General features: G+C 20.8%; 1 protein-coding gene across 1 annotated transcript; it reads left to right on the plus strand.

Annotated features, from left to right (window-relative positions):
• Positions 1–1,549: 1,549 nt before the first annotated feature.
• LOC120428185 (uncharacterized) lies at positions 1,550–3,267 on the plus strand. Its single transcript, XM_039593165.2, has one exon. The coding sequence runs from the start codon at positions 2,311–2,313 to the stop codon at positions 3,256–3,258; it is 948 nt and encodes a 315-aa protein (XP_039449099.1). The 5' UTR covers positions 1,550–2,310; the 3' UTR covers positions 3,259–3,267.
• The last annotated feature ends 9,314 nt before the right edge of the window (positions 3,268–12,581 follow it).

A 12,581-nucleotide genomic window follows, 5' to 3' on the forward strand; every position in this document is an offset into this window, starting at 1 on the left:
TGGTGGCATGTTTTATTTACTTTTGAAAGTAGATATAACGCTGCTTGCTTCTTTTAGGCAATTGTACGGTATTTAAGACTTTTCCTCTATTCCTCATAGTAATTCCCAAATAAAATTTAATCGCTTGAGACAAGACAGTTTTCAACCAATTTAGCTGATATTTGGCGTGAACTTTCGTATTGGATCGGTTTATAAGGGAAAACACATCAGAACTTGAAATTTCGATCCCCCGAAAGTCTCCGGTCTACACCTATATTCAGCCATTCCCCACGAAAACAGCATAATTCGTAAAAAAGTTCTCCGTCCAGGCTCAACATTTTTCTGAGGGTTCCTTGGCCAAAATAATTTGACCCGTATTTTTTTTGTTTGGCCATTAGGGTGACATACGCCGTGTTAGGGTATCAAAAGTTACATATTTCAATTACGAAAATGTTAGGTTTCATCCATAAAGTACGTCACGCTAAAATCAGCCAAAATTTACCCCCTCCCCTCCCCACTTTGTCATGCTGTCCCTATACTTATAACACGCAATGTCACACTTTCTCAGACCCCCCCTCCCCCCTAGAGCGTGACATACTTTATGGATGACACCTTATCGCAGTTTTAGTGAAAAAAGTCGTTTTTTTGCCGTATTCGTCATTTTCCAATTTTTGCGCGTGTTGCGTCGAAAACCCCAGTTTTTTTTTTAATTCGTATCTCAGTAAATTGAAAACATAACTTCACCATGTTTTGATGTGTAATGAAAAATTTTCCGAGGAACCATGTAAAAATATGTTCAGACATAGGCTCTTTGGTCTTGAGACCTTCAAAACAGCATTTTAAGTTTTCATACGACCTTTTCAAATGTTAAGCTAGATTTTTGAAACTTCTTACTTTTTTCCCAAATAGCCAAATTAATCACATTTCTTTTGCGTCTAAGACAGCTAAAATCGGATTGAATGAATTTGAATGTCGGAGAACTCGGAGAACTCATGCTGTTTTCGTGGGGAATTGCTGTGTTTCACCATTTATTATAAAACCTTCACTTGAACAAACTTAACTCTATTCAATTTTTTTATATGTTTTAGTCGATCAAACTTACCAACTTTTGAGCTGTACATTTTAAATGTTATTGACAGATCAGCTGAAGTCAAACAATGAATCACTCTACTTTCATGGTCAATAACGGCTCCCTTCCAAGAAGCCGGCAGTTGAACAAAAGGTAAGATATAAAGGAGAAAAGCTGGGATCTTAACCTCAAAGGGAAATGAACCAAATGAACTTTTTTGACAGATGTCGCTTTCAGGACTTAGCATTTTTTTTAATTTAAATTTGAAATTGCTTCCGGTTGAGCGAAACGTCATAACGCGAGTTTTTTTTCCGTATTTGCTTCCGGCGCTTCTCGCCGTTTTTGTGTAAGTGCCCCGTGTTCTTGTTCCTGGCCGTTTCCGTGACCGCGCTCCAGGCCGTTGTTCGTGCTGCTGGTCGTGTCCTTGTTCGTGCTGCTGGCCGTTTCCGTGACCGCGCGCCAGGCCGTTGTTCGTGCTGCTGGCCGTATTCGTTTCCGTGATGATTGGAGGAGGTCTGCGAGATGGACGAGGCGTACGCAAGTTGTCCGAGTACGCAACCCAGCTGCCACAAGAGGAAAAAAAACGATACCTAAACAAGATCGCCCCGCTTAGCTACACGGATCCGTATACGGCAACTCTCCGGAAGGATTATAATTATCCGACAACTGTGACGGTGGGCCATGCGGTTAAATATATCCTCGACTGTTCCACTACAAAGAAGTTTAACAACGCCCGAAGTGTCGAGGCGTACAAGAAGTTTGAAGCGGGTTTCGTGAATGGTGTCGAAGGTGGCAGGATAAATGACCTACATCTGGTCAGGGCGAAGGTAGCTGTTCATAATGTTTTATTTTAAGATTCAATTGACAATTCCCATTTCAGATTAGCCATTCGATGCGTCTACACGAGAAGCCTTTGACGGTTTGGGTCGTCGTAGAGAAAGATGGAAACGTCCAGAGCGCACATTGTGACTGCGTTGCCGGCTTAGGCGAGACTTGTAGCCACGTGAGTACGCTGCTGTACGCATTGGCAAACTTGCACCATATGACTACATGCCAGAAGGTACCTTCTTTATTTAAAAATTAGAACGTGACATTAAAAAGAAATCATTCTCTAGTTGACGGTTACGCAACTTCCTGCCTACTGGGCGAGGCCAGCGAAACGTTTTAAGGATGATCTCTACCGCGCCATCAAGGACATCGACTATGGCTTTAAGATATCGCACTTCGCTGATATTGAGATTCACTCAAGCGAATCGGATTTTATGGATTTTGTTAGCTTGCTTGCAGACGATGACGACGAACCCGTTCTCAGGCGCAAATTTTGCAAAGCGAATGCCTTATGCCGTGACTGCCGTTCCAGCCAGATTCCCAACGAGATCATGTTCAACAGCAACATTTTGCTGTCCAGACTACACAGTCTTACATTGGAGACATTGGGCGCGGAAAGGATTGCAGAAGAGGCTAGAAACGTTAACCTGGTCCTTACTGACGAAGAAGTGAACGAGATTGAGAATTTGACGCGGAAGCAAGCAAAGTGTGAGCTGTGGGGGTGGGTACGAATCGGCCGGATTACCGCATCCATCTTTCTGGAATGCATCCATGCACGTACAGACTCCGTTCCGGCCAAAATGAGTCTTCTGAAGAAGATTTGCCATCCGGATTTCTCGGAGATCAACTCGGCTGCTGTGCGTTACGGCAAAGCGAACGAAACAAAAGCGAGCCTGGTCGTGCAAAAATTGCTGGAAGGCCACCAAAATGTACGGTTCGACGAGTGCGGAATTTTTGTCGATAAAACCCGTCCGTACCTGGCTGCCACCCCGGACTTAATAATGCGTTGCGACTGCTGCGGAACAGTTTGCATTGAGATTAAATGTCCATTCCGGCTCGCGAAGAAAAGCCAACTGAACAAGGATCTTAAAATTATTGATTTGGATTTTATAGATGGAAATGATGGTACCCTGAAGGAGCAGCACAAGTATTTCTGGCAAGTGATGGCCCAAATTCATATTACTGGATCAAATTATGGATTATTCTTTGTTTGGAGCGAAGGGGAGCACACTCTGATTAAAATTGACAAAGATGATCGGCGATGGAGTGAAGCTTGTGATAAAGCCAACTTGTATTTCACCAACATCATTCTGCCCATAGCTTCTGGCAAATTTCTTCTCGAACCGCTTGCTTTCCTAATCACTCCCTTTCTCTTTTCTTGACGATTACTTTTCCCTGTTCCTTCAAACTTCTTTAACATTACGTTTTACATATTTTCATTCTGTAATGCTGGTGCAATAATTGAAAAATACTGTTTTTTTATTGATCGAAACGAAGTACGAAGCTCTGAAAAAATCCTGCCAAGAATAGTTGCGCATTTTTATTTTTTTCGTTTCTTAAATTCTTAAAATCTTGAATTCTTAAATTCTTAAATTCTTAAATTCTTATATTCTTAAATTCATAAATTCTTAAATTCTTAAATTCTTAAATTCTTAAATTCTTAAATTCTTAAATTCTTAAATTCTTAAATTCTTAAATTCTTAAATTCTTAAATTCTTAAATTCTTAAATTCTTAAATTCTTAAATTCTTAAATTCTTAAATTCTTAAATTCTTAAATTCTTAAATTCTTAAATTCTTAAATTCTTAAATTCTTAAATTCTTAAATTCTTAAATTCTTAAATTCTTAAATTCTTAAATTCTTAAATTCTTAAATTCTTAAATTCTTAAATTCTTAAATTCTTAAATTCTTAAATTCTTAAATTCTTAAATTCTTAAATTCTTAAATTCTTAAATTCTTAAATTCTTAAATTCTTAAATTCTTAAATTCTTAAATTCTTAAATTCTTAAATTCTTAAATTCTTAAATTCTTAAATTCTTAAATTCTTAAATTCTTAAATTCTTAAATTCTTAAATTCTTAAATTCTTAAATTCTTAAATTCTTAAATTCTTAAATTCTTAAATTCTTAAATTCTTAAATTCTTAAATTCTTAAATTCTTAAATTCTTAAATTCTTAAATTCTTAAATTCTTAAATTCTTAAATTCTTAAATTCTTAAATTCTTAAATTCTTAAATTCTTAAATTCTTAAATTCTTAAATTCTTAAATTCTTAAATTCTTAAATTCTTAAATTCTTAAATTCTTAAATTCTTAAATTCTTAAATTCTTAAATTCTTAAAATCTTAAATTCTTAAATTCTTAAATTCTTAAATTCTTAAATTCTTAAATTCTTAAATTCTTAAATTCTTAAATTCTTAAATTCTTAAATTCTTAAATTCTTAAATTCTTAAATTCTTAAATTCTTAAATTCTTAAATTCTTAAATTCTTAAATTCTTAAATTCTTAAATTCTTAAATTCTTAAATTCTTAAATTCTTAAATTCTTAAATTCTTAAATTCTTAAATTCTTAAATTCTTTAATTCTTAAATTCTTAAATTCTTAAATTCTTAAATTCTTAAATTCTTAAATTCTTAAATTCTTAAATTCTTAAATTCTTAAATTCTTAAATTCTTAAATTCTTAAATTCTTAAATTCTTAAATTCTTAAATTCTTAAATTCTTAAATTCTTAAATTCTTAAATTCTTAAATTCTTAAATTCTTAAATTCTTAAATTCTTAAATTCTTAAATTCTTAAATTCTTAAATTCTTAAATTCTTAAATTCTTAAATTCTTAAATTCTTAAATTCTTAAAATCCCCAAGATGAACCTTTTTCACCATTTCGGGAAGATTACTAGCAGTTGTTGTAATACTTTAAATATCTTTGCTTTTAAAACAAATTCAGGAAAAAATAATTTTAATTTTAAAAATTTAAAGACCATAAAATATAACTTTCGCAACATTTTGAAATCTATTGATTTTGTACTCGATAATTCTCGCCAAAACTTTACTCCGGAAAATCTAAACACGAAATGCCTATTATTTTCTTATTTCAATTTCTCTAAATTAAAATATAACTTCGAAATTGATTCGAACTAAGAAAATGCCAAAAATTGAGGTATTTAATAATTTAATATATTAATAATTTAATACTTTAATAATTTAATAATTTAATAATTTAATAATTTAATAATTTAATAATTTAATAATTTAATAATTTAATAATTTAATAATTTAATAATTTAATAATTTAATAATTTAATACTTTAATAATTTAATAATTGAATAATTTAATAATTTAATAATTTAATAATTTAATAATTTAATAACTTAATAATTTAATAATTTAATAATTTAATAATTTAATAATTTAATAATTTAATAATTTAATAATTTAATAATTTAATAATTTAATAATTTAATAATTTAATAATTTAATAATTTAATAATTTAATAATTTAATAATTTAATAATTTAATAATTTAATAATTTAATAATTTAATAATTTAATAATTTAATAATTTAATAATTTAATAATTTAATAATTTAATAATTTAATAATTTAATAATTTAATAATTTAATAATTTAATAATTTAATAATTTAATAATTTAATAATTTAATAATTTAATAATTTAATAATTTAATAGTTTAATAATTTAATAATTTAATAATTTAATAATTTAATAATTTAATAATTTAATAATTTAATAATTTAATAATTTAATAATTTAATAATTTAATAATTTAATAATTTAATAATTTAATAATTTAATAATTTAATAATTTAATAATTTAATAATTTAATAATTTAATAATTTAATAATTTAATAATTTAATAATTTAATAATTTAATAATTTAATAATTTAATAATTTAATAATTTAATAATTTAATAATTTAATAATTTAATAATTTGATAATTTAATAATTTAATAATTTAATAATTTAATAATTTAATAATTTAATAATTTAATAATTTAAAAATTTAATAATTTAATAATTTAATAATTTAATAATTTAATAATTTAATAATTTAATAATTTAATAATTTAATAATTTAATAATTTAATAATTTAATAATTTAATAATTTAATAATTTAATAATTTAATAATTTAATAATTGAATAATTTAATAATTTAATAATTTAATAATTTAATAATTTATTAATTTAATAATTTAATAATTTAATAATTTAATAATTTAATAATTTAATAATTTATTAATTTATTAATTTAATAATTTAATAATTTAATAATTTAATAATTTAATAATTTAATAATTTAATAATTTAATAATTTAATAATTTAATAATTTAATAATTTAATAATTTTATAATTTTATAATTTTATAATTTAATAATTTAATAATTTAATAATTTAATAATTTAATAATTTAATAATTTAATAATTTAATAATTTAATAATTTAATAATTTAATAATTTAATAATTTAATAATTTAATAATTTAATAATTCAATAATTTAATAATTTAATAATTTAATAATTTAATAATTTAATAATTTAATAATTTAATAATTTAATAATTTAATAATTTAATAATTTAATAATTTAATAATTTAATAATTTAATAATTTAATAATTTAATAATTTAATAATTTAATAATTTGATAATTTAATAATTTAATAATTTAATAATTTAATAATTTAATAATTTAATAATTTAATAATTTAAAAATTTAATAATTTAATAATTTAATAATTTAATAATTTAATAATTTAATAATTTAATAATTTAATAATTTAATAATTTAATAATTTAATAATTTAATAATTTAATAATTTAATAATTTAATAATTTAATAATTTAATAATTTAATAATTTAATAATTTAATAATTGAATAATTTAATAATTTAATAATTTAATAATTTAATAATTTATTAATTTAATAATTTATTAATTTAATAATTTAATAATTTAATAATTTAATAATTTATTAATTTATTAATTTAATAATTTAATAATTTAATAATTTAATAATTTAATAATTTAATAATTTAATAATTTAATAATTTAATAATTTAATAATTTAATAATTTAATAATTTAATAATTTTATAATTTTATAATTTAATAGTTTAATAATTTAATAATTTAATAATTTAATAATTTAATAATTTAATAATTTAATAATTTAATAATTTAATAATTTAATAATTTAATAATTTAATAATTTAATAATTTAATAATTTAATAATTTAATAATTTAATAATTTAATAATTTAATAATTTAATAATTTAATAATTTATTAATTTAATAATTTAATAATTTAATAATTTAATAATTTAATAATTTAATAATTTAATAATTTAATAATTTAATAATTTAATAATTTAATAATTTAATAATTTAATAATTTAATAATTTAATAACTTAATAATTTCATAATTTAATAATTTAATAATTTAATAATTTAATAATTTAATAATTTAATAATTTAATAATTTAATAATTTAATAATTTAATAATTTAATAATTTAATAATTTAATAATTTAATAATTTAGGGGAAATATACCCATTTTAATCACACTAAGCCGTTCGACCAATTCTCATCACTTTTGCCGTTTCTGCTATTAAGAGGCAGTATTTGTAGATTCTGCTCGGTTTGTTCTAGAGGTCGTATCGAGGTGCTCCAATTTGGATGAAACTTTCAGGGTTTGTTTGTCTATACATGAGATGAACTCATGCCAAATATGAGCCCTCTACGACAAAGGGAAAAGGGGTAAAACGGGCATTGAAGTTTGAGGTCCAAAAAACATGAAAAATGTTAAAATTGCTCGCATTTCCGTAAAACTTCATCAATTCCAACTCTCTTAGATGCATTCGAAAGGTATTTTAAAGCTTTTCAAAATGTGCTATAGACATCCAGGATTGGTTTGACTTTTTCTCATAGCTTTTGCAAATTACTGTTAAAAATTGATTTTTTTAAAACCTTAATATCTTTTTGCAACAGCCTCCAACACCCATACTCCCATAAGTCAAAAGTTAGGGAATTTCATGGACTATAAGCCTACGTTATTAACTTTTTGGCCAATCGCAGTTTTTCTCATAGTTTTACGATTTTTCTAGAACAAAAATTTTACAACGTTAGTTTTTGCCCTGTAGGCCAAGAAGACGGCACTTTTTGGTCTCAATTTTGTCATATTCGGAATCCTCGGACAATTTCACGTAAGTTAGAAGTATTGGAGTTGTAATTTTGATTTAAAAAATAATTAAATAAAACATTTTTGAAAAAAGAAATAGATCTTATTTACCCTATGATCAATACGTCAAATGCTGTATCAAGTAGGCGAAAACTTGTTTTACCCCTAATTAGACAAAATGCTAAATAATATTTTAATTAATTCTAAATGGCATTTTTTCCAATCAAATTCAAAATTCCAACACCTCAATCTAATGTAAAATTTTCTGAGGATTCCGAATATGTCAAAATTGAAACCAAAAAGTGCCGCTATGGAGGCCTACAGGGCATAAACCAACGTTGTAAAATGTTTGTTCTAGAAAAATCGTAAAACTATGAGAAAAACTGCGATTGGCCAAAAAGTTAATACCGTAGGCTTATAGTCCATGAAATTCCCTAACTTTTGACCTATGGGAGTATGGGTGTTGGAGGCTGTTGGAAAAAGTTATTAAGGTTTTAAAAAAATCCATTTTTAACAGTAATTTGCAAAAGCTATGAGAAAAAGTCAAACCAATCCTGGATGTCTATAGCACATTTTGAAAAGCTTTAAAATACCTTTCGAATGCATCTAAGAGAGTTGGAATTGATGAAGTTTTACGGAAATGCGAGCAATTTTAACATTTTTCATGTTTTTTGGACCTCAAACTTCAATGCCCGTTTTACCCCTTTTCCCTTTGTCGTAGAGGGCTCATATTTGGCATGAGTTCATCTCATGTATAGACAAACAAACCCTGAAAGTTTCATCCAAATCGGAGCACCTCGATACGACCTGTTTCACATCGGTGAAAAACTCGCTCTTAAATCAACATTTTCAGATGTTTCAACAATGGAGAGTTGCTTGCTCACTTTTATTTGAGCTATTTATTACTTTGGAACAGTCAAAAACACTTTATATAAGCTGTAATTCATGATCAAAGTGCTGATAGGCCGATAATAGAAATAGGCTGAGAAAGGGTATAGTTCCCCTAATAATTTAATAATTTAATAATTTAATAATTAAATAATTTAATAATTTAATAATTTAATAATTTAATAATTTAATAATTTAATAATTTAATAATTTAATAATTTAATAATTTAATAATTTAATAATTTAATAATTTAATAATTTAATAATTTAATAATTTAATAATTTAATAATTTAATAATTTAATAATTAAATAATTTAATAATTTAATAATTTAATAATTTATTTATTTAATTATTTAATAATTTAATAATTTAATAATTTAATAATTTAATAATTTAATAATTTAATAATTTAATACTTTAATACTTTAATAATTTAATAATTTAATAATTTAATAATTTAATAATTTAATAATTTAATAATTTAATAATTTAATAATTTAATAATTTAATAATTTAATAATTTAATAATTTAATAATTTAATAATTTAATAATTTAATAATTTAATAATTTAATAATTTAATAATTTAATAATTTAATAATTTAATAATTTAATAATTTAATAATTTAATAATTTAATAATTTAATAATTTAATAATTTAATAATTTAATAATTTAATAATTTAATAATTTAATAATTTAATAATTTAATAATTTAATAATTTAATAATTTAATAATTTAATAATTTAATAATTTAATAATTTAATAATTTAATAATTTAATAATTTAATAATTTAATAATTTAATAATTTAATAATTTAATAATTTAATAATTTAATAATTTAATAATTTAATAATTTAATAATTTAATAATTTAATAATTTAATAATTTAATAATTTAATAATTTAATAATTTAATAATTTAATAATTTAATAATTTAATAATTTAATAATTTAATAATTTAATAATTTAATAATTTAATAATTTAATAATTTAATAATTATATAATTTAATAATTTAATAATTTAATAATTTAATAATTTAATAATTTAATAATTTAATAATTTAATAATTTAATAATTTAATAATTTAATAATTTAATAATTTAATAATTTAATAATTTAATAATTTAATAATTTAATAATTTAATAATTTAATAATTTAATAATTTAATAATTTAATAATTTAATAATTTAATAATTTAATAATTTAATAATTTAATAATTTAATAATTTAATAATTTAATAATTTAATAATATAATTATTCATTTATTTAATTATACTATAAGTTTATAATTTTATAATTTAATTATTTAATTATTTAATTATTTAATTATTTTTTTTTATTATTTAATTATCTAATTATTTAATTATTTAATTATTTAATTATTTAATTATTTAATTATTTAATTATTTAATTATTTAATTATTTAATTATTTAATTATTTAATTATTTAATTATTTAATTATTTAATTATTTAATTATTTAATTATTTAATTATTTAATTATTTAATTATTTAATTATTTAATTATTTAATTATTTAATTATTTAATTATTTAATTATTTAATTATTTAATTATTTAATTATTTAATTATTTAATTATTTAATTATTTAATTATTTAATTATTTAATTATTTAATTATTTAATTATTTAATTATTTAATTATTTAATTATTTAATTATTTAATTATTTAATTATTTAATTATTTAATTATTTAATTATTTAATTATTTAATTATTTAATTATTTAATTATTTAATTATTTAATTATTTAATTATTTAATTATTTAATTATTTAATTATTTAATTATTTAATTATTTAATTATTTAATTATTTAATTATTTAATTATTTAATTATTTAATTATTTAATTATTTAATTATTTAATTATTTAATTATTTAATTATTTAATTATTTAATTATTTAATTATTTAATTATTTAATTATTTAATTATTTAATTATTTAATTATTTAATTATTTAATTATTTAATTATTTAATTATTTAATTATTTAATTATTTAATTATTTAATTATTTAATTATTTAATTATTTAATTATTTAATTATTTAATTATTTAATTATTTAATTATTTAATTATTTAATTATTTAATTATTTAATTATTTAATTATTTAATTATTTAATTATTTAATTATTTAATTATTTAATTATTTAATTATTTAATTATTTAATTATTTAATTATTTAATTATTTAATTATTTAATTATTTTAATTATTTAATTATTTAATTATTTAATTATTTAATTATTTATTTATTTAATTATTTAATTATTTAATTATTTAATTATTTAATTATTTATTAATTTAATTATTTAATTATTTAATTATTTAATTATTTAATTATTTAATTATTTAATTATTTAATTATTTAATTATTTAATTATTTAATTATTTAATTATTTAATTATTTAATTATTTAATTATTTAATTATTTAATTATTTAATTATTTAATTATTTAATTATTTAATTATTTAATTATTTAATTATTTAATTATTTAATTATTTAATTATTCAATTATTTAATTTTTTAATTATTAAATTATTAAATTATTAAATTATTAAATTATTTATTAATTTAACAATTTGATAATTTGATAATTTAATAATTTAAAAATTTAATAAAAAATATCAAATAATGTATTTTTTGCAATTCCGTCTTGAAACTACTTTCTTTTCCTGTCATTCTTGAACGTCGAAATAGCCTACTTTTCTGTACCAAAAATAACAGAATCGAATAGCAACACTTTTCAAAATAAATGCTGAAAAGTTCTACTTTTCAGCACTCAAATGGGTGCTGAAAAGTTGAATTTTTCAATTCTTGCTTCGAAAAGTAACACTTTTCAACATTTTTATCGACAAAATACATGAAAATTTGACATAAAATTTCACTCAGTGTGTGTTTTTTGGAATTGCAAAACATTTTGTATGGAACTCGTTGCAAAACTTGATTTTTTCAGCACTCTTCGTATTTATCCAACTCGGTGAACCTCGTTGGATAAATGAACGACTCGTGCTGAAAAAATCCTCTTTTTGCAACTTGTTGCATAAACTACTGTTTTCATATTTTAATGTGCTAATTCGTATTTCTTTTTGCGTTTTTGTGTCTGCAAGTTTTGGCAGTTTCGAAATATGAATTTTATTTTTTGTTTATTTGAATATGAAAAATCTGAAATTTTCAGATGGTAGAAATTTCTTTTTTTTTAATTTTAAAATTACATTTCGCTTTTAGGCGGTGATTTTAGCAGATTGTTAAGGGACCATCCATAAACCACGTGGACAACTTAGGGGGGGGGGGGGGGTATGGCGATTGTCCACGCTCCATACAAAAAAGATTTTATTTGTATGGAATTTGTCCACGATGGGGGGGGGGGGGGGTTTGAGATTACAAAAAAAGTGTCCACGTGGTTTGTGGATGGTCCCTAAGTGGATTTCGCCTTGTTGTGATAATTGGGAGTAGAACCAATTCTACCTGAATCAGAGTGGACACAGAATCTTTAAATTTTTCAATAAACCACAAATTTAAAAATTTAAATTTTAGATTGAAAAAAACTTTTAAAAAACTAAATAGTTTCCTAGCTACAATTTTGAAAT

This window comes from Culex pipiens, chromosome 2 (assembly GCF_016801865.2).
Source record: "Culex pipiens pallens isolate TS chromosome 2, TS_CPP_V2, whole genome shotgun sequence".
Taxonomy (NCBI): domain Eukaryota; kingdom Metazoa; phylum Arthropoda; class Insecta; order Diptera; family Culicidae; genus Culex; species Culex pipiens.